Raw genomic sequence first — 23,717 nt, 5'->3', positions numbered from 1 at the left:
TATGAGCTTTTAAAAAAACAAAACAAAAAAACAAACAAACAATAAAAAAAAACCAACCCTATTTGTCATCTGTCAAAGCAGCCAAATACAAATGGAGAAACAGGATAGGAAAAGAAGAAGAAGAATTATTTTAACTAAGCCAATACCATTGCATCCTATTTGTTTAATGTCTGCAAAGTGCTTTGAACACCTCCAGTGGAAGACACTTGATTAGTACAAAGTATTTTATGTTGTTAATTGCAGTAAGACACTGGCCATCACTTGCTGGGTGTCACTCTGGTAACCAAAGAAAGTGGCTGCCAATAGGAAGTGAAAGGAATAAAAAGACAAGGATATACGGAACTGTTGCTAATAATCTGTCTCAGCATCTCAACTATAGACATGTTTATTGATGCTGACAGATTTGTGTATGCATAGTTCTTTATTCAAAATACCCTCACGGTTGTTTTTAAATGCATTCTAGGAAAGAGGAGGTTACTTACCTGTAACTGGAGGTTCTTTGAGATGCGTGGTCCCTATCTGTATTTCACTGTGGGATTACGCATGCACACACTGTGCCCAGAGTCAGAGAATTTGAAAGTAGTGTCCATTGGTCCACACATGCACCCTGGCTCGCCTCATGCCTACGACCAAGGTGATAAAGGGTGGGGCGGACCAACCACCTCTGCAATTTCTTCTCCACTGCCAATCAGAGAATATCCGAAGCAGAAGGGAAGGCAGGCAGGTAGTAGAATCAGGCAAAGACCACATATCTTGAAGAAACTGCAGTTATAGATAAGTAACTTCTTTGAGTGATGGTCTCTATTGTATTCCACTGTGGGCGATTGACAAACAGTACCTAAGTAGGAGGAGAGTGCAAGGATGAGGATGGTAGGGTTGAGTGGAGAACCACCCTCCCAAAGGAGGCTTCAGCAGCTGAGTCTTATACCAGTGCATAATGCTTTGCAAACGTGTGGATGGAGCTCCATGTGACCACTTTATAGATGTCTAGGCGGGGTATGTCCTGAAGAGAAACTATGGTCGTTGCTTGAGCTGTAGTGGAGAGAACTCATACCCCTATAGGGGAAGGGACGTTCGAGAGAGTTGATAGAGTGGAATGCAACCAGATATCCATTTGGAAATTCTCTGGGTAGAGATGGTGTGCCCTCTGACTCTCTTGACTATAGTGACAAATAGTCTCAGGAACTTCCTGATTGGTTTTGTTCTCAAGGCCAATGCTCATTGAACATTGAGGGAGTGGAGTCTACATTCTTAGGCCGATGCATGCCGTTTTGGGAAGAATACAGGCAAATGAATGGATTGGTTAAGGTGAAATTCCAAAACCACTTTAGGGATAAATTTGCAGTGTAGGTGTAAAGAAACTGTGTCTTTGTGGAACACAGTGTATGGAAGGGTCTGTCATTGCTCCCTGTTCTAGTGTGATGGCTGCAAGGAAGGTGACCTTTATGGAGAGGAAGGACATGGAACAAGGCTCAAAGTGGGGCCTTGTCATTATCGAAAGAACAAGATTCAGGTCGAACTGGAGCACAATTTTTTGAGGTGGTGGGAAAGTTCTTATCAGAATCAATTGGTTAATGGGTGTGTGAAGATGGAGTAGCCCTGAGTAGGTGGATGGAATGCCCTGACTGTCACTAAGTGGACTCACAAAGGGCCAGAGGGATAGACCCGATGTCTTCAAGGATAGCTGTAGTTTCTGGTAGAACTCCTCTTTGTTGTGCCCAGGACGAGAAGCGTTTTCGTTTAACTAGGTAACATTTTTCTAGTCGAGTCCTTTCTGCTATTAGAGAGGCTGTCTCATAGAGCTGAGGAGCATGCAAGTTCTAGGGATGCTGCCCATCCAAATACCACACCCTGAGGTAGAGCGGTCATGGATTTGGGGTGTTTGATCCTGCTATTGCACTGGACCAAGAGCTCAGGAAATATTGGGAGGGTAATCAGCAGCCAAGGTGACAGCCACAGGAGGTTGGGGAACCAGAACTGTCTGGGCCACAAAGGGGAGATCAGGATGACTGTTGCCCTGTCCTGCCATATTTTGCATAGCACTTGTGGTAGTAGCGGCAGTGGAGGGAAGTTGAACTGGTCTGGTCAGAAAAGGAGAGCGTTGCCCTGGGAGCGGTAACCTAAGGCTCCTCTGGAGCAATACATTGCGCACTTCTTGTTGGCCTGGGAAGAGAAGAGATCTCTGGTTGGGATTCCCCACTGTGTGAAAATGTCACGCAGCACTGTGTTGTGAGCTTCCCACTTGTGGTCAGTCATGAAGTGTCTGCTGAAGAAGTATTCGAGCACATTCTGTGTCCCTGGAAGGTAGGCTGCAGATAGGGTGATCTGACTGCTGATAGTCTCTGAAACTGGCATGACTGCCTCTGCACATAGGGAGGCAGACCTCACTCCCCCTTGCTTGTTGGTGTAGAAGACAGTTGTAGTTGTCTGACTGTATCAGGACATGGTGAGAGCAGATGAATGGGAGAAAAGATTCACTTACCTTTCTTACTGCATGTAATTCCAGTAAATTGATATGCATTCTAGACTCTCGAGATATCCACGTTCCTTGTGCCATGCAGTTGCCCATATAAGCTCCTCAACCTAGCAGGGACATATCCTATTAAAATTATGAACTATTTGCAACTGGATTAATATGGTTTTGCAGAATGACATCAGACCTGAGGATGCTAAAGATTCTGACCCCACCCATGCGGGGGAGAGAAGGAACTGAAGACGTGGTCGGTCCACCCCGCCCTTTATCACTTCAGTCAGAGGCATGAGGTGAGCCAGGGCGCATGCACAGAACAATGGACACGACTTTCAAATTCTCTGACTCCGGGCGCATGTGTAAGCCCACAATGGAATACAATAGGGACCATTACTTGAAGTAGTTCATTTTCTCTGCTGCTCTGTGGGGTAGCTCTTCTTTTCCTCTGGTCTCCTTTTCTTTATGGTAGCTGGCAATTACTCTACCTGCACATTTGACATTGTGTGCCCCCCTGTGGTGGAGCACTGAAGCAGAGTGTCACTGCATTCACATTTTGGATGGATTTGTTTTAACTCATCCAAAACTTGATTATTTCTCCAGTCTACAGCTTGCCCTTCCTTTATTGTCAAAAAAGCTTTTAATGTGAGGGATTGGCTTGCAGTTCTGCAGCAGAGTACTATATTCCAAGTGTCAGCTTAGACCAGGGGTCCCCAACGCGGTGCCCGCGGGCGCCATCTTAATGCGCCCGCGTCCTGGCCCCCAGGAGAGCACCCGTCGAAATGCCGCCGAATTTCAGTGGCATTTTGGTGGGGACGCCTCTTGATGACAACGCTTTTCGGCGGGGACGCCTCTTGATGACGCCGCTTTCTGTCAACAAGTGACGTCATCGAGAGGCGTCGCTACCGAAATTCGGGAGCGACGCCTCTCGATGACGCCACTTGTCGACGGCAAGCAGCGTCATCGAGAGGCATCGCCGCTGAAATGCCACCAAAATTCGGCGGCATTTCAGCGGAAATGCCACCAAAATTCGGCGGCATTTCGGCGGAAATGCCACCAAAATTCGGCGGCATTTCGGCGGGTGCTCCACCGCCGCAGTGGTCCTTCGTCTGGCGCCCGCCAGACGAAAAGGTAGGGGACCACTGGCTCAGACTAATCATAGACTGTACTGCTTGATTTCAGGGGAGTTCTGTTAACACTGTGTAAAGTTGATTTTAAATTGATATTTTGCCTGACTCGACAGATGTGAGATGGGATGGGTGCTCTGTGGGTTAAAACAAGAGGACAGAGTCAGGAGATGTAAGTTCTGTTCCACCTCTGCCACCAACTTGCTGTGCAACTTGGAGTAAGTCACTATCCACTTTGTACCTCAATTTGTCCACCTGTAAAATTAGGATGCCTCAGGGACAGTTGTAAGGCTTAATGCATCAGGGTTTGTGAAATGCTCGGAGGTCCTTTGAAGAAAGGAGCAATAAAAGTACACATTTTATTTAACATCAGATTATACTTAATGGAAGTTTTTTTATTAAACAAATTAAAACTTCTAACAGCCCTGGACCTCTGGACAGCCCTCTAAGACGGCAGTAAATGGTGTTTCCTAGTACCTGCTACATGGCTGGACTGAGAATCTGGGGCCTGAGGCACACCAAGACATTGGGTCCCTATGGCTCCCCCTGTGCCATGGCCCCAGCCCTCAACTTGGAGCGGTGGTGGCAATGGGCCCCACTCTCCTTCCAAAGAGGCAAGGGAACAATGCCCACTTCTCCTCAGGCGTGCCATCAGAAGTCCTCCTCCCTTTGTGACCAGAAGAGGTGTTAGCAGCAGTCCCCGGAAGCCCCGTCCCCCAGTACTTTTCCCCAACAACCAGAGTTTATCTGCTTAGCAGGTGAGTCTGGCATGCTGCACTCATCTCCTCCTGTCCCATGCAGATTGCTCTGCTTTAGCAGAGTCTTGCACTTAACACCTCCACTGAGATGCATGGAGTAGTTCACACCTCTCAGCGCTATTGTCTCAGGCTGCCTGCAGACTCAGATGTCACTGAGCTGGTTATATTTAGGTCACTTTTTCAAGCTTTTCTTCACAACGATGAGGGCTAGAAACTTTACTTTAAATGAAAGCTGACATCCTGATGTAATCACATGACTCCAGGAACTGGGGCCCTAGGCACAGGCCTAATAGCAATTTATGGCTTAATCCAATCTACTGCATCTCTTTTGGCACTGAAAATAAAAAGCTAATATCTTCCTGTGACAGGGTGTACCAGGCCCTTTGAGTACCCCTGCTGGAGGTCTTGCAGTCCTACCATACCCCATCCCAGAAAAGGAGCAGTAAAGGTGGGTCCTCCAGGCCTGCCTAGATAGGTCACAGGGAAGCAGCCAATCAGAGCACAGCAGGCTCAGTTAAAAGGAGCTGCTGGGCCTGACCAGGAAGAATTTCAGCTCTGAGGTAAGGGCGAGGAGAAAGGGGCTACATGGGAAGCAACCCAGGGAATAGCAGCAGTAATTATTAAAGAAAGCAGCATGTGGCTGCTATTTGTAGGGTCCCTGGGTTAGGATCCAGAGTAGTGGGTGGAGCTAGATTCCCCCCCACTGGCCACTGGGGGAGTGGCCTAAGCCCCAAGAAGGGGATAAGGCTTGTTTAGAGGCCCAGGTGAAGGGCAGGACTTAAAGAGTCTCCAGAGAGGAAGCCCCGGGGGCAGTGTGCTAGACCAAGGCAAACATGGATTTTAAAAGCAGCGAAGAATCCTGTGGCACCTTATAGACTAACAGATGTTTTGCAGCATGAGCTTTCGTGGGTGAATACCCACTTCGTCGGATGCAAGAGAGCAATAGGAATGGATTTTAAGCGAGCCCAGAAGGGGCTGAGAATTGAGCCCAGAGACAGGGCTGACATTACCAAGGGCACAGGAAAGGCCCTGTTGACCTTTTTACCCCAGAAGGGGGTCCTTCATGTGTTTGGAATATGTATGACTTAGCTGGAAGGCTGAGCCACTGGTGATCCACATGACGAGGGCAACTGCCAACAGGGGGCACCATGAGCAGAGAGAGAGCAGGTTTGCACTCACCTGACAGGAGGCTCTCAGGAGAGGTGAGTGCACACCATTACACTTCCCTATACAGTCAGGCCTGAATTTACACAGGGGTTTTTTGCACAGTTTCAGTTATGCACGGTCAATTAATTATAACCCTTTATTTGTGTACATGGTAGGGATTCACTGACTTCAACAATATGATGATAATGCTGATACTGTATCAAGTTAATCCTCAACATCAGTAAAGGTTAGTACCTGTAGTAAGTTTAAATTTCATTAAAAAAATTAATAAAACCTGTTGTACTATATTGTGTAAATTAGGGAGGTCATTTTGTGAGCCTGGAACCTAAAACCTTATTTCCCATCGACCCTTGGTATCTTTTTACATGACTTCTATTTGCATGGTGTTTTTAAAAGAACATAACCACAGTGCAAATCGAGGCCTGACTGTATTGCAGTCTAGGGGAGGAATCTGATACCTCCAATCATATATTATATAACATTAATACAGGGTCTACTTTGACTAATTCTTATACCATGGGAATATCTAAAATGTGGAATAGAAATTTTCTAAGAGCGTAAAACTTGCATCACTGTGGAGAAAAATTTCAACTTGACAGCTCTGGTTTTGTGATCTGTTAGTAATCATCTGTTGCTTTCATGGCTTATAACAGCAATCATAAGAGGAGGCTCTCAATCAGAACCATCTGTTTTTAGAAGGCAAACCAAAAATAGATATCAGGCAAAGCTGCTGGAGGAATCCAACCTTCATCCAGTGAAGGGTAACTGTTACTGCTGCTCAAAGGGTATCAGTGAAGCGCACACACTTACAAGAGCTGGCTTCTGAAGAGAAGTCCCTGCTACAAATCTAAATTATAATCCATTTCCCTAGTAGTACGTGGTAATGACAGTCTATAAATCCTCACTTGGTCTGAGTCACTTTGCTTTACTTTTATCATTTCAGAGTTTGTTTCAAAGCTATCCTTGAAGAGTTAAAGAACGATTACAGCACCAATAGTTTTCTTCCTCGATAAGAGCATTTCCATTTTAAAAGGTCTAGTGTGATATTTTTAGATCTGTTCACCAATAAGCAAGTGGACAGTACTATCTCTAGTGTCTGTTGTGCACACCTGACAGCTAAATTGGACTGTGAGTTACACCAGGGTAAATCCAGGATAGTTCCACTGGCTTCAAACCTAGTTACCCAGAAATAAGGGCTAAATTGCAGTTTTGCTACAAACCCTGAACAAGGATCAGTGTGAACAAGACTGTTTCAGCCAGCCACAATCTGGTTTCTAGTTTCCCTGCTTGCTCTGGAGGGGAGCGGGAAGTAGTCTGTGATAGCTCTATACCAAGCACAAATTACGTGGCCTGGTGCATAGGCTCATCTGATCTTGTTCACCTTTGGCTCTACCTACTCCCGTACCCACCTGTGTGGAAGCTGCCACAGGAGGCACTGCCAGAGGGAGAGCAGCCAAATTTTGAACTAACTAGGCAGGTCCTGATCTGGCCCTAAATGAAAGCAGAATTTGCCCTGATGATAGTCTGTGTTATTCCTATTATAGCCGTGTTCAGAGGCACCAATTTGGCCCAAGGCCCCGTTGTGCTGGCTGCTACATTTAGTTTTCCTACTTCCTGAAATCTTCAAACTTTATTTTCTATACTTGCAAAACAAGTTCTGTTGACCCATGAAAAGCATTTGGGGAAGAGAGCACACAGCAAATCCCATCTATTTTCACAGGTTTCTGGTTGCATTTATGGAGCAAGTGATCTGTTTGCCCAGATTGTGGTCCGCTAATATTAGATTCACAGGGAAGGCGAGAGGCTGCCAGTTTATGGCAGTCATGTATTTTTAATTTATGGCAAAGACACTGAGAGCACAAGATAAGTGCTCTCTTACTGTATTATAGAAGGAAATAAGTAGACCCAAATCCACTTCCAAACTGGGATGAGCAGAATTGTTCAGAGCAGGTATTAATTATACATTGAAGAAGCCTAGTTGAATTATGATTTTGATACAATTTTATTCTGAAGCATTTGTAAGAGTGGGATTGCTTACATGCCTGAGTAGCTGCTTCTTCCAGCTGGATATTTGTCTTTTATACAGAAGCCTATTAAACTTAGTTTCAATGTATTTAACAACTGGAAGAGACCAATGGCATTTATAATAATCACAGTGGGTGAAATTTACCCACCACCACAGTGACAGCAGAAGACTCCCCAATGCAGTGGAAGAGCCATGGTGCTGCATAGCATATGAGTGGGTGGGATGGCCATGAAGCAGGAACCCAGGAACACTTTGCTCCCCTCTATATGCGGTGTGGCTGACCTCTACAGCTGCTTTGCATGGCTCACCACAAAAAGAACTAGGCTGGACTGCAGTGATGGGGGCTGCTCCCTGCATTCACCATTATGCAGCCCCAGTAGCCACACATCTCCACACAGGCAAGGGTCTCAGCTGCTATACCAGTCTATAGGTTGGTAGAGTGGTTTGCAGAACTGGCCCTACCCTAACCCTCATGTTCAGAAGTGGATTCTATTCCCAACCCCCATGATAGTCCCTAGAACAAACCTTGTTTATTTGGACTGTGAATAGAATGAAAGATTATTGGGGGAGGTAAATTTAAGCCTTTGGGTCAAGCCCAGCCACCTTCCGGACTACAGAGGCGGTCCCCCTGGCAGCGAAACTTGTGTGACTCTCCTGGGCAAGGAAGGGAATGGATGCTGGGGTGGAAGCCTGCCCGCTCTGAATGGCACAGAACTCCAGTCTGCCTGAGCTTCCTTCTCAGTGGGGCTGGAGGGAGCCAGACGATCACTTCCTGCATGGATTTTCCAGTCCTTCCTCATGTGGGGAGACACAGAAGGGCCACCAAAGTCTACTTTGCTGTGAAGCAGCTTTCACAGAGCATCTACAGCACTGCTGTCAGAGCATGAAGGAGGATTACTTCTGCCCAGCCTGATTGGTGCTAGACTCAGGATTTGGTCCTTAACACACAATTTCATGTGAATGTCACTTATATGGCATGTATTCCCACCAGTGTTAATTCTAGACAGTCACTAACAACAGAATCATAGAAATCCACAGTGACAGATTTTTTTTAAAATGTTGTGTTGTAGCCTGCAACACAATGCAAGACCAAAGTGAAATCCATGAGGATCTGGCCCAGAGGAGCTATGGCCATATTCACCACTTGAGGACTGAGACCCATGCAAATAGCTCTATATTATTTGAGAGTTGGAAACGATGGAGCAACTCTTAATGATACTGTTCAACCTAAAGTGGACAGCTGAGAGGGGAGGTCTGTTTAATGCTTTTATAGGTGTTCTACATCATGGCTGGCTAACACCAAGCAAGTACTTCATGTGTGGGACTACTTCTAAGTGTCAAACCGATACTAAGACTCTCCAATACTATGATGGTGGGAAACAATTTACACCAGCTGAGGATCTGGCACAGAGTGAATTAGTCTGCAGCTTCCTAAAACAAGCTCTTAACCTCAGTGGTTCACATGTGTTTGAGCCTGCAGCCTTTCTAACAACACTGGCACCAACCTGAGACAAGCTGGGGGCAGGGGGAGGGAGAAGCATGCATAGGGTCAATGCAGGGTTGCCAACCCTTCAGGATTGTCCTGGAGTCTCCAGGAATCAAAGAGTAATCTTTAATTAAAGAAAGACTATCGTGATGAAACCTCCAGGAATACATCCAACCAAAATTGGCAACTCTAGGTTAATGCTAGATAAATTCATTCAACTATCAAGCAGAGATTTTTTTTCAAGAAAGGAAAAGGAATAGGATCCCACTGAGTTCTGTGACATCCCCCTGTAAGAACCTCACACTAGCAACCATTACTCCCTTGGACTTAAATTTAAATACTTGACATTCACCCAGTAGTTCAACAATATGGCAAAAATGCTACACTCTGAGAATAACGGGATGGTCAGAAATTTAACTTTCAGCTCAGTTGTTTTCTCCTGGGAGACTGAGTGCACTGCAGACAACTCCTTCTACTGTACCAGCACTCGTTACAATTTGTAGTAGGGCCTGGAGGTCAAGCAGCCTTTTCTAGAGGGAATGGGGGGAAAAAAAAGTGTGCTGGGGTAGTGTATTGTCTAATATTGGACACGTCCTCTGTTTGGGTACTATATCCTACACATGCCGGACGATGGACTCAATGATCTTATAGACCTTCCCAGGGAAAGGACCTATTACAAATAAAGACAAAAGTGATTGTTCCAACACTAAGTAATTTAAAAACAGTTCTTATAAGATAAATGGACCCAAGTCTTTATACAGACTCCTTAAGATTAATTCCAGTCATTGTTGCGCATCAGCAGATCTAGAATAGCACTAAAGTTTTAAGAGACCAGTGCCACCCAGTGTTTTATTTGTAATGAAAGACATGCCAGGGAGCAAGCAATTTAATTTTAACATTTATAACTGATGCAGCAAGCTGAGAGGTGTGAGGGCTCAGCCCTGGCACATATGAAGCACTGATCATAGAATCATAGAATCTCAGGGTTGGAAGGGACCTCAGGAGGTCATCTAGTCCAACCCCCTGCTCAAAGCAGGGCCAAACCCAACTAAATCATCCCAGCCAGAGCTTTGTCAAGCCTGACCTTAAAAACCTCTAAGGAAGGAGATTCCACCACCTCCCTAGGTAACCCATTCCAATTCTTCACCACCCTACTAGTGAAAAAGTTTTTCCTAATGTCCAACCTAAACCTCCCCCTCTGCAACTTGAGACCATTACTCCTTGTTCTGTCATCTTCTACCACTGAGAACAGTCTAGATCCATCCTCTTTGGAACTCCCTTTCAGGTAGTTGAAAGCAGCTATCAAATCCCCCCTCATTCTTCTCTTCTGCAGACTAAACAAAGTTCCCAGTTCCCTCAGCCTCTCCTCATAAGTCATGTGCTCCAGCCCCCTAATCATTGTTGTTGCCCTCCGCTGGACTCTTTCCAATTTATCCACATCCTTCTTGTAGTGTGGGGCCCAAAACTGGACACAGTACTCCAAATGAGGCCTCACCAGTGCTGAATAGAGGGGAATGATCACATCCCTCGATCTGCTGGAAATGCCCCTACTTATACAACCCAAAATGCCATTAGCCTTCTTGGCAACAAGGGCACACTGTTGACTCATCACACCTATGATGCTGATGTCACCTCATGCACATTTTAGAATACATCACTATGAGAAACTTTCAGGAATTAAAGGGGATGTGTTTTCTGGAATTCTTTTGCACAATGTGCTGGGGGCGGGGGTGGTTTCTCAAGAGTGTTCAGCATCAGCCTTCCCTTCAAGACGTGTTCATGGACTTCAGTAGAAGCAGAACTAGCTTAACATTGAGTGCATTTGAAAATCCTACCCTGGGTCTCCACTGTTCTGTTCACAAACATCTCACTGTTTATGTACAGTCTCTACCTCTGTGTTAAATTACTAATAAAGGCCGCCTGTGTCACTTCTGAGCTCCACCCAAGCATTCACTCCAAACATTGTATCCAAATTTCAATGAAAAGCAATACCTAAGAGGAACTAGCAAGATGCATACTTAACACTCAGCAACACTGACGATCATTCAGCATTCACTCTTATCTCTGGCCGTTGCTATGTCGAATTTAGATTGCAAGCTGCTTGAGGCAGGATTCTGTCTTTGTTTTGTCTATAAAGCACTATGTTCACCTATGATGCTGATAAATGTTCCTTTGCTCTGGAGGATAAACAGTGTTTTGTTATATGCAAACCACTAAGTGTTGGCTATTGCAAGAAGAATTACTGCATTTACTGTCACAGAATGATGCAGTATAGAACATTAAAGAAGAATACTGTAGTAGCTACATGAGTCAAATGACAATATTTCCACAACACTTTTATAAGTGTTACTTTGGTATTCAAAAGCATTTTTCATAAACAGATTATTCAATTCCAATCTAATATGAAGTGAACTTTTCTTTTTACTGCTCTCCCATTCTTTCCAGTTTCTCAATAAGATTATAAAAAGAAGCTGTGATGGTGGGTTTGGTTTTTTAGTTAGAAAAAATAAGTCTTGAGGCTCTGTTCAAAAGTCTGTATTCTAGGAATGGTAATATTCATGTGTGTTGCTAACTCTTGTGATTTTTATTGCAAGTCTCATGAAACCTAGTGTTTTTCTTAAAGCCCCAGCAGCTGGGCCTGTGATTACATAAGAATCACAGCTTTAATTTAAAGTCAAAGGTGAGTTTCTAGCCCTTATGGGTGTGGAGAAAAACTTGAAAACATTAACCCAAAAGACTCAAATCAGAAGACAAATGAAAAGAACTTCAGAGTGGATTTTTTTCCCAAAAGTGTCATGGATTGGGGAAGGGATGGAACTGACTCATGATTTTTGAATGTTTAGGATTGGAAATTAATAATATTTTGTCAAATTAAATTGACCGTCATTTTGTCAGTGTACTCTTGATATAGGACCTGATGGAAAGGCCATAGAAGTCAATGAAAAGACTCCTGTTAACTTCAAATAGTTTTGGGTTAGCCCCTAATATAGATACTAAGAAGACAAGTAATGTGATCTAAGGTATTTAACTATGGAAAGTAGACAGACTGAAAAAGATGTATTCAGGTACAGATTAGGTTTAGGCGTGGGTTCAAAGTTGGCTCCAGAAAATGAGTCCCTTCTTATTTTAGAACCAAAGCAAACAGATTCAGATCAGGAGAGTCAATGACAAACCTGCCTGAAATTCTCAAAGTTTGATATAATCTCTATCAGAATTTCTAGACTTAATTAAACCACCTTAACTCAAAGAGGAAAGAGGGATGAGATTGCCCCCTCTACTTGATATTATCCTTTATGGAATGAGTGCTGATGTGACAAGTTAAAATCAATGCAGAAAAACAAAAAACCAAACAGGTGGAAATGTTGTATTGCCAGATCAATAATTACTGTTTGTGTTCAATACTGTCTTTTTAATTTATGGGAGATGCACAGAGTACTAGATATGTTTCACAAAAACCTAAATATCATAATAAAGAATGGAGTTCTTACGGATGTTGGTCTCAAATTCAAGGACACCTAGTTATTATTAATCTAAAATGTGGATTTTTTTTACTTGACTGTATAGTCAGCGTGAAATAGTCTGTTTATTAGTAGGGTCTCCCAATCAGCAGAGATTCCAGAAATATGTTTCAAACATTTCATTTGTAGTCTTTAGTGTTAGAGATTTTACAGAAGGGCCTCTCACACTGGGTTAATTGGCTCTGAGGTCTTTACTAAGCTCTACCACTGACTTTGGTCAAATCACTGTAGCTTCCAAAAGCATCCATTACATTTTGGTACCCAATTTAAGGTACCCAGGGCCTGATTTTCAAAAGAAACTGTTACTTCTTAGCACAAACTGGGGGGAAAAATGCTTTAAGTGTCTCAAATTTACCACCCAAGTTTAATGGGCACTTTTGAAAATGTAGGCATTAGTATCTCTGATCCTCAGCGTTCCCCCATCTATATATGGGGGATAGTGATACTTCTCTACCTCACAAGGGTGCTTGGAACCTGTTTAATTGATGTTTATGAATCATTTTGAAATGATTAAATGGAAAGCGCTGCACAAGAATTATTCTTCAAAAAACATTTTTAAAATCAACCTGTAGTTTTTAGTATTCCCTTTACTGTTACTGAGGAAATCTGGTTTTCATTAACAACTCTTCCCTATAATTCTCAGCCTGATATAAGAATTAACAAAATCATGTTTGACATTAGTCTGTTGCCCTGTAGATACTGTAAGGCTTAAACTGCACACAGCACATTAGGCACATTTTCATTTTAATGTCATCTGCACACACCCATTTCCACAGGCTAGTTGCTGCTGGAGAGCTCCATACGTTCTGGCTAGGGACATCATCCCCATGCACACACCAACCGCTCAAGGGAGCACGTCCTGTGCTCTACACAGACTGAGGTGCTGAAATACACATGGGGCAGTGGGCACTGAACAGTGGGCACATAACTTCCCGGTTGCAGCTAGCCTAACTAGGAAGGGAGAAGTGATAATTGCTGTAATTTATTTTTTATCTACTAAAATAGCCAGTTTTTTCAAGTTTTACAGTAATTGAGATGCAAGCCGTTAACTGTTATGGGCCCAGTGTTCAATGGATTTGCACTTGCATGCTCCGGGGCTGCATTTGGCCCAAGATGCCATTTCAGGGCCAAGTAAGAGTAAACGGGCTGTAAGGGAGGAAAGCCATATTTCAACACACATACCTGTAACCAGCCAGAAAATGTGTTGCATTATCAAGTCAGTACCATGGTGAAAAGATGGCTGAACTGGATCATCTGATAATGGCTAGAGAGGTGTCCAGCAGGGACTACAGATATCACTACTATCTCTCGGTTTATTTAGAGCAGGGGTCGGCAACCTTTCGGAAGTGGTGTGCCAAGTCTTCAGTTATTCACTCTGATTTAAGGTTTCGCGTGCCAGTGATACATTTTAATGTTTTTAGAAGGTCTCTCTATATGTCTATAATATATGACTAAACTATTGTTGTATGTAAATAAGGTTTTTTAAATGTTTAAGAACCTTCATTTAAAATTAAATTAAAATGCAGAGCCCCCTGGACCGGTGGCCAGGCACTGGGCAGTGTGAGTGCCACTGAAAATCAGCTCGCGTGCCGCCTTCGGCACCCGTGCCATAGGTTGCCTACCCCTGATTTAGAGCAACAACAAATCTCATTCTGCAAATTGTGTATGCAGCTTGTCAATGTAACCATGCCCCTCCGTCACCCTCATTCTCCCTCATGCATGGGTGGCTCTATGTATTTTGCCACCCCAAGCACAGCAGTCAGGCAGCTTTTGGCGGCACTTCTGCGGGAGGTCCGCTGGTAATGCGGATCCGGCAGCATTCCTGCGGGAGGTCTGCCGGTCCCGCACCTTCAGCGTACCTGCTGCCGAATTGCCGCTGAAACCGCGGGACCGGCGGAGCTCCCGCAGGCATGCCACTGAAGGCTGCCTGACTGCCGCCCTCACGGCGACCGGCAGGCTGCCCCCCATGGCTTGCCACCCCAGGCACGTGCTTGGTGCGCTGGTGCCTGAAGCCGCCCCTGCCCTCATGCATGCCCCCAGCTTCTTAGTTACTCACTTGTTTTTGTGCCTTGTCTTAATTTAGGCCCCAGTCTTGCAAACACTTACACACGTGCTTAACTTTTAGCACCTAGTCATATTGACCTCAAGAAAGAAAAGGATTTCCAATACCAGGGCCTACACTAAGACAAGGTATAAGTGCCTCTGATTTCAGTGAGAATACCCAGATTTAAGTATGCACCTAAGTATTAGCTAGTCCAATAGTGCCCAGATCCTGACTGAGGCTGCTGGGTGCTACTGGAATACAAATCTTCATCATTATCTAAACTGGGTAAACAAAGTGCTCAATACCTTCAACTTCTGTCCGTTTCAGTGGGAGCTGAAGAGGAGCTCAGAGCTTTACAGCCTTGGACTCACAACATGCTCCTTACTCAAAAGGGAGGGACAGTCTGTGTTCTGGAAGGAGGCTGAGTCTCAGCAAGGAAACACGGAGGCAGTAACATTAACCTCTAGATGAAATCCAGCCACCCTGAAAAACAGTGGTCCCCTCATAAGCACCACTGCAGCACACTGTTACTTGTCCATTGGACACTGGCATATCCTCTCAAAGGGAGAGGTTGCTAGAAAGTGAGGGAAAATAAAGATAAGGGAGGAAATCTAGGCAACTTAAAAATGGGTGACATTGCTACAAATCCTGAGGGCCTGATCTGAAACTCAGATGGTCAAAAATAATTCTCCTCAGCTTCACTGAATTCCTATACACAGCAGCAGGGCTGGGTGGAGCAGCAGACTGCGCCTCTGAGAGGAACTGGCTGTGGAATGCCTTATCTGGCATGGCATGGCCACTGGAGAGGCATAATTATCACCCTTCTCCTGGCCTAGGAGCTAGAACAGCTGCAGAACTAAACAGGCTACTAGAGCTTCTACTGTCCAGCAGCTGAACTGGCTATTTTCTGCTGAACTAGGCCCTAAATATTTTCAGTCAGAGGAAAGCCTGATGGGTTGGTGGGTGCACGCATGCACCTACAGAGAAATGTCTGTCTGTGTATAGAAAGAAGTTTGTGTGTGTGAGATCCTGACCAGTCTTTTCGTTCTGTATATTCACAACCTCGGACCAACGTAACTTTTATCCTCTCATCTTTTTATGAAGATATCAGAATTAGTCTTTCAAACCATTTTACTTCAACCTAGGTCTGAGGGATTAAGTGATCTGTAGTCGTTTGTGGTGATTAAGAAACCTACTATTAGTTTCCAACTGGCTTCTTCACAGCACCGCCAGTAACTTGGAAGGATACTGAACCTTCCACTGAACAAAAGCCTCTCACAGGTGGATAAGTGTGGGAATAAGTAAAGAGACACCTGGGTTGACAAGAGAGGTCAGAATTTCAGGCCTACAGAGAGTGAGGACATCAGGAAAGGGAGGAGGGCCCGTGGTTAGGGCACTAGCAAGAGACCCCAGTTCAATTCCTTGATCTGCCACAGACGACTTTGGGCAAGTCACCTAGTCTCTCTCTGTGCCCGTTTCCCATCTGTATAATAGGTAAATACTAAGTCCCCATCTACAGGGGTGTTATATGGAGAACTACTATGGTAAAGGGAGGACCACGTACGTGACAAAGCTCTGAGAAGATAGGTGCTATAGGGCTGACACAGTATTTCATAGCGAACCAATTTGGAGTGGGAGGGGGAGAAAATCACCTGCATCACTAAGTCAGAATGCAAGGATCGATCCTCTGCTAGTGTAAATCAGCAAAGCTTCAATGGAGCTATTCTTACGTACAGCCACTGGGGATCAGGCTGTGAAGTATATTGTTAAATTAGCAGTCAGCAGACGACGTATTTAGGAAGCCGCCTGCTATCACACTGATGTGGAGGAGACACCCAGAAGCAATATCTATAATGCTTTAAATATTTTTATTTTCTATTTTAAGAATATTGTTTTAGAAGCTTTTCTGTCCCCCTACCCCAGAGGAGTAGATTAAAAACCAGGGCTGGTGTTAGGGCATAGCAAGCAGAGCAGTTGCCAAGAGCCACACCACAAGAGGCCTGCAAAAGCTAAGCTGCTCAGACTTCTGGGAACTGCAGCCAATGGGAGCTGCAGTGGCAGCGCTTGTGGGCACAGGTAGTGCATAGAGTCCCCTGCTCCCCCAAGGGCCACAGGGACATTCCAGCCGCTTCTGGGAGCGGCCTGGGGCCAGGGAAGGCAGGCAGGGAGCCTGCCTTAGCCCTGCTGCACCGCCGACCAGGAGCCACCCGAGGCATGTACCTCCCAGCTGGAGCCTGCACCCCGCACCCCCTCCTGCACCCCAACCCCCTACCCCAGCCTAGAGCCCCATCCTGCACCCAAACTCCCTCCCAGAGCCTGTACCCCTCATCCCCTCCCGCACCCCAACCCCCTGCCCCAGGTTCAGCCCGGAGTCCCCACCCACACTCCGAACCACTCGGCCCCACACCCGTCCCACCCCCGTGAAAGTGAGTGAGGGTGGGACAGAGCAAGTGATGGAGGGAGGGGGGATGGAGTGAGTAGGGTGGGGCCTCAGGGAAGGGGCAGGGGTCTTTGGGTTTGTGTAATTAGACAGTTGGCAACCCTACTTTGGCTTCAGCCCAGGAAAGGGCGGCTCAGGCTTTGGCTTTCTGCCCTGGGCCCCAGCAAGTCTAATTTTGGCCCTGCTCTCTGTTTTATTTTGGTGGACCCCCTGAAACCTGCTCACAGCCCCACAAGGGGGCCCATACCTCTGGTTGAGAACTGCTTCCCTACCCCATTTCTCTTGTTCCATTTGGCAAACACTGACCTCGTCACAGTGCCACTACTGTTTCCAAGGAATTGGAAAAAAAAGAGACTATTTTGTCTTAAAAACCTCCACTTTATACAGCAACTCATTGTAGCAAAGCATCTGTATCTTCATGCACCAGCATAATCCCAGATGACATCATAACTCTGGGAAGAAGGGCTTGCCAGATAACTGCTTCTGATGAGCCAGCAGACAGTATAAACACACCAGGCTGGGTTGACTGGGAGGGGAGCACAGAGGAGGAGAAGCCTCTACAAGGTTCCCTTCATGGAGTTCCTCTCTGATTTTTTCTGATGAAGGAAGGATTTGATGCTCTTCCTACCACCCCACTCTAGAAAAAGTCACAAACCTATCCAAATGCCCTTGGGGAAGCCATAGGAGGCTGGGGCTACTACCCATGCAGAGATCCATGGTAATGCTGTAGGCCTGGCCACCAGCACCTCCTAGCACAGCTCCACTTGTGCCTAGCTATCAGGTACTCCCCCTAGTTATAACTGCCCCTGGGGATCCCTTTCCAACCCTTGAAAGGGACTCCCAACCACACAGGGGACCCTGCAGAAAGGATCTCACACACCTAGGTTTTATGACCATTTCCTCAGACTCTCCAGAGGAGCAGCGGGAGGACACATCCCTGTCCCCAGCCCAATTTCTATTCTTCTCCTCCCTTGTACTGATCCTGGACCTGGTGGGCACATTCCATGGAGGTGGAGGAACAAGAGCGTGGGGGACAGTGATATAAAGGCAGATGAGCTCTCATCACAAAGGGGAGATTTGGTGCGGGGGAAGGGAGATCTGCATGTGGATCTGGTAAGGGAGAGGAGCCAAACACAAATTTCCTCTTTTCCCCCATTGTTAGACACCTTACAAAGATACTGCAGACACTACTTTTTTTAAATGGGCTGGTACACTTAAAAAGCTAGGGCCAGATTCACTGACCCTAAGTCAAGTGAGTCACCGTGCTTGAGTAAAGGCTGCAGGATCTGGTCCATCAGATTATAACAGTTTTAAAGTTTAAATTTTGAGGACTAAAAATCTTGACAGAGTTTCTTTGACTTAATACTCCAGATAATGCATAGCAGTCAGATAAACTCAGTTTACCTGGTGCCTCCCACTAGTTACACAGGAGGACATAGGGTGCCCAGTTTCTATATTGGTATGCTTGCAATACATAAACATACAGAATACTGCAAGACTGAGACAAAGCTGTATGTACACTGTTAACCCCCCAAAACAGTAACAAGCTGAGACAGAGTGATTTCAGATGCCACCTAACACTAAGTTCTGTTTAAAACCAGTAGTCCTATGTTTTCTTTACTGTACTTTAAATAGGTTTTAGAATGTTGTTAAATGTTTTATTAAATCAAATGCCCTATTTTCTTGAATGTATTTTTTAAATGTTTCATATATTTGAGCTTTGGCATTACAGGAGAGGCCTAATTCCAGTCTGACAACAAAACATTTACAGAACAGTTGAATGTTGGATAATAGGACTATGATAGAGGAAACACTAAATGACTCTCTTATTTTAGCATGAGCTTTCGTGAGCTACAGCTCACTTCTTTGGATGCACAGCTCACGAAAGCTCATGCTAAAATAAATTTGTTAGTCTTTAAGGTGCCACAAGTACTCCTGTTCTTTTTGCGGCTACAGACTAACACGGCTGCTACTCTGAAACCTTGCTTCTGTGTTGCTGCTGGCAGCGGTGCTGCCTTCAGAGCTGGGCAGCCACAGAGCGGTGGCTGCTGGCAGGGAGCCCAGCTCTGAAGGCAGAGCTGTCGCCAGCAGCAGCGCAGGAGTTAGGATGGCAGGGTATGGTATTGCCACCCTTACTTCTGCGCTGCTGCCTGCAGAGCTGGGCCCTCAGTCAGCGGCCCCCACTCTGGCCACCCAGCTCTGAAGGCGGCAGCGTAGGAGCGTGGTACGGTATGATGTTGCCACCCTTACTTCTGCACGGCTGCTGGTGGGGCACCTCCTTCAGGGCTGGGCACCTGGCCAACAGCTGCCGCTCTCCAGCTGCCCAGCTCTGAAGGCAGGGCAGCAGTAAGGGTGGCAATACCATCAAACCCCACCCCCCTAAAATAACCTTGCAACAACCCTGCAACTCCCTTTTGGGTCAGGACCCTCAATTTGAGAAACACTGGTCTCCTTTGGGAAATCTGTATAGTACAGGTTAAAGCCACACAAAAGACCAGATTTCATAGTCCATGAGGTGTTTTTCATAGCCATGAATTTGGTAGGGCCCTAGTCTTGAAACATGACTTTCTGGTTTAAAACCAAACCAAACATCCTTCAGATATAGATATGACTTTTGCCTAGCTGGAAATGAGGCCAGTTCAAATACTTATTTCTGCTGCCTCTGCTAGTAGGAATTTTGCAATTCACTTCATGCCCAATGAAAGCATATTATATATAACTGGGTGAATAAGAACACAAGAATGGCCATACTGGGTCACACCAAAGGTCCATCCAGCCCAGTATCCTGCCTACCGATAGTGGCTAATGCCAGGAGCCCCAGAGGGAGTGAACCTAACAGGTAATGATCAAGTGATCTCTCTCTCTCCTGACATCCATCTTCATCCTCTGACAAACAGAGGCTAGGGACACCATTCCTTACCCATCCTGGCTAATAGCTATTAATGGACTTAACCTCCATGAATTTATCTAGTTCTCTTTTAAACCCTGTTATAGTCCTAGCCTTCATAACCTCCTGAGGCAAGGAGTTCCACAGGTTGACTGTGCACTGTGTGAAGAACTTCCTTTTATTTGTTTTAAACCTGCTGCCCATTACTTTGCTTACTTTGCGTGTTTACGTTGAATGTTGTTTACTTTGCTTAAGATGGATGTCTGTCTGAAACATATACTCTAGTTCAAACACTAGTTGTTGGGCTACATATAGAAATTACAGGATGAAGTCTATGGTCTGTATTATGCAGATCAGACTAGATTATCTTAATGAAAAAAAAACCCTTACATATATTTGAAATGAAAAACACAGTCATGTCCTTGTGAGAGGCTCAAGACATTGCAATGTCAACCTTTATGAATTATTTTGTTTACATAAGCCCCCCAAGCAGCTCCATGTCCTTTAACTTGTGACAGTTTCTTCGTCTGCAGATTTGCAGAAAGTAGGTGTTTTTAATGTAAACTCAACAGTTACTGAAATCTTTTCTTGACATCTTAACAGATGCCACAAATATCAATACAATAATACCAGGAATCTCTTGCACTTCAAGCAGGTTTTGTTTGCTATAAACAGTTTCAAAAACTACAGATGGACAAAGCATCTTTCACAATAGGATTTGTATTTGGAGGCTTGCTAACACAAATTATTCAGTTTGTTTTGTTCAGGCACCAGATAAATTATTACAAATGGAGGTGGCGGAGAGCGATAACACTTAAAATGAGGCAGTCTTTTTTATAAATTGCAAAACTTTTAGTTATTTAAATTTTCCTAATTAAGCATGATCGAGAGAGACTGCAATAATCTGGGTTTCTGTTAAGGTGGTGTGCTTGAAAAGGAAGAGAAACAGATCTCACACTGCATAAAGCCATTCAGAATACTAATCAAAAGAGGGTTTTAAATCTAGACAGGCTACAGAAGTCATTGCAATTGTTTGGACTTGGAATGATGATTTCAGGAATTCAAGTGATGTGTTGCAATGCTGTAACAAACCGAACCACACAAAATGCCTTCCCATAATATTAGATGATGCCATTAGCCACCAATCAGAACCCTACAGTCATGTACTTCAGTCACCAATAAGGGACTAGACAGAGAACTCAAGAGGACCTGGCCATTTAAAACTAAAAATAAAGTCTATCATAGCTGATTCGAATAAGAGTTCGCTTAATTTTTTTTTAAACCCAACATCCTGTTTTTATCATTGGTTTTAAAAACATGGCAACACATGGAACTTGATGGAAGCAGGTGATTACTACAAATCAGTGTAGAGACAGCCCAACATAAACAAATACCCCTGAATTAATCAATGTGTACTCAACCATGAAAATAACTACGCTTTGGAAAACACTTCAGGCTGGAATAATAAAAAACGTCCAGGTGTTGGATTAGCGTTTTGGCTGGATCTGAGAGTACTCACCTGTCCTGCAGTGTCATACAGCCCCAGCAGATATTGCTTCCCCCCAACTGTAACAGTGACTGTAAAAGAGGAAAAAATAAAGATGTCGCTAATAATGTAGCTAAGGGGCGTACAAAGCACCCTTCTGACACACAGGCAGAGGACTGTTTTCAGTTTTACAAGCAGACTCAACATTAAAAAACAACAGCAGCTCTAAACAAGCTAGTACAAGAACACATCTGCAATGCACTTGGAGATGCAGAAAGAATGGGTGTAATATTTATGTCCTTTCATGTCAAGCACCCAGAGCCAGTGGCAGTTCTGTTTAAAACCTTTCCAGGCACTTTTTAACGTTTTGGTCTTGTTCAGACATCCGCCGGCACCGCCCCCCAGCAGTTAAAGCATACTGGGCCAGGAGCCTTTGTATGTACTTTCCTCTGGAGGATCCTTTCCAAGGGGAGCTGGAAGGGGGCAGGCAGGCAGGACCGGCACAGAAGGGTTAAAACCAGACTTTGTGAAGAAGGTCAAGGCAGGAGGCCCAGTGTCGGGAAATGGCAAAGTTCCGCTAAAGTTCTTCTGTTGCAGAGGAGGAGCCTCTTACTCAGCACTTCCAAGCCCACACGGTTACTACCGACCCCGGCGCCCCTTACCTGCATAGTGGTCAAACACGGTGGGCACATACTCCTCCGGGAACGCGTCGTTGGCATAGCTCATCAGCAGGCACGTTTTCCCCACGGCCCCGTCCCCCACCACCACGCATTTCAGCATGACCGTCCCGCTCCCATTGGCCATGGCTCGAGGCCACTCGTCATTGTCAGGGTTCAGCTGAGCGCCGAGGGGCGAGTCCGCATCCCGGCCGCCCCCGGCCGCGGGGCGCTTAGCAGGCGCCGCAGCCCGCCGGGGATGGCACTTCTCCCCCGGGCAGTGCCAGATTTGGCTCGCAGGGATTTTCCTTCCTCTCGCCCCTGCCAGCTGAGCACGATGACACAATGGATCATAAGACTTGCAGCCCAGAGAAAACAGGAACTTTGAGCAGGAAAAACCCGTACGAAGCACGGCGCTGTTCTCCCCCAGCCCAGCCCAGCCGGCCACCCAGGTGCAACCTCGCCCCCAGGCTGCGGTGACAGACAGCCCCGAGAGAGGGGCCAGGGCAGAGCTCCCCGAAGCAACTGTTCGGCCACTTTCCTTCCCGCCCCCTCCCCCAACTTGTCCCGGCTTCGGCCACCACTTCGGAAACCCTGCAATCTCAGACTAGCTTGATTCGGAGGAGAAAAGGAGGAGCGAAGCCAGATTGCTAAAGAGCAACTCAGGGCTCCTCTCCAAAGAGCCAGCAGCTCTTAGAAACGTCCAAGGCTTTGCAAGTGCGCCCAGGGCCTCCTTCTGGAAAGGAAAAGAAAAAGGGGAATCCCTTCCTCCAATACAATCATCGTCACATGCCGGCGGGTTTGGGAGCTGATCGTCTCGTAGATGAGCTGGCTGTCTGAAAGAGGGAGTTTTAAACTAGATGGATAGAGATGATGGTGTGAGATGATGTACATACATATACATGCACCTATATTAAACAAGCACATATCTATGCATATTGAAATTTCATCACTAGAGAACATGAGATTGTAATGTCGCATTTTTTCTCTTTCCCGCCACACACACACACAGCAAAATCCTTCATCCTTTATCCCAAAGGGGTAGATTTACAAAAATTACTTTCGAATTGAGAGAGCCTCCTTCTCAGTGAGTGTGATTTTGACAGGTTAGAAATTAACACCAATTAATTTTCCTATTGTGAAGAGTTGTTGGGATCTTTTCTCCCTTCCCTCCACAAAATGAGAACTTAGCCTCTATGGATAAGAAGAGAACTTTTAAAAACAAAATGGTGTCAGGTTGAAATGGGGCTGACCTGCGAAGGCCAGTGTGAAAAGAATCAGTCAGAAAAGGACCGTTTTTTTCAGCACTGCATATATATTAGAGATGCCCTCATACAGAAGCAAATCTGTTCTTGGGTCTGAATTTCATGACTGCGTCATGTGCATACATTCGGGAAGTGTATATGTCCGAGTCATGAAATTCAGTCCTAAATACAGATTTGCCTCAGTATGAACCCATCTCTAATATATATCCAGTGCTGAAGAAACCAGGCCTTTCATAGCTAATAAATTAAACCACAATAGTCCATATATCCAAACAACCACACATGTTGGGTCTTCAAGCAACACGCAATGCATCCAAACTAGGGGGTGCTGCTAACTTTGCGTCAAGTTTTAAACCATCATTGAGAAGCCTGGATGCAGTGCTGAGCTGC

The 23,717-nt window shown here is 45.4% G+C and overlaps 1 protein-coding gene across 2 annotated transcripts in view; it reads right to left on the bottom strand.

Moving 5' to 3' along the window:
- The window catches only part of RHOQ (ras homolog family member Q), a 42,662-nt gene extending 20,075 nt beyond the window's left edge, over nucleotides 1-22,587 (bottom strand). Inside the window, exons 1-2 of one of the 2 annotated variants that reach the window (XM_045008943.1) lie at nucleotides 22,069-22,587; nucleotides 21,440-21,498 (exon numbers count right to left, since the gene is read on the bottom strand). In XM_045008943.1, the coding sequence (XP_044864878.1) occupies nucleotides 21,440-21,498; nucleotides 22,069-22,210 (201 nt within the window). In that variant the 5' untranslated portion in view covers nucleotides 22,211-22,587. The remainder of the gene's footprint in view (nucleotides 1-21,439; nucleotides 21,499-22,068) is intronic. The other variant, XM_045008942.1, reaches the window with a different exon arrangement.
- Nucleotides 22,588-23,717: the final 1,130 nt, after the last annotated feature.

The sequence above is a fragment of the Mauremys mutica genome, chromosome 3 (assembly GCF_020497125.1).
Source record: "Mauremys mutica isolate MM-2020 ecotype Southern chromosome 3, ASM2049712v1, whole genome shotgun sequence".
Lineage (NCBI taxonomy): Eukaryota > Metazoa > Chordata > Testudines > Geoemydidae > Mauremys > Mauremys mutica.
This window is presented reverse-complemented; position numbering and strand designations above follow the sequence as displayed.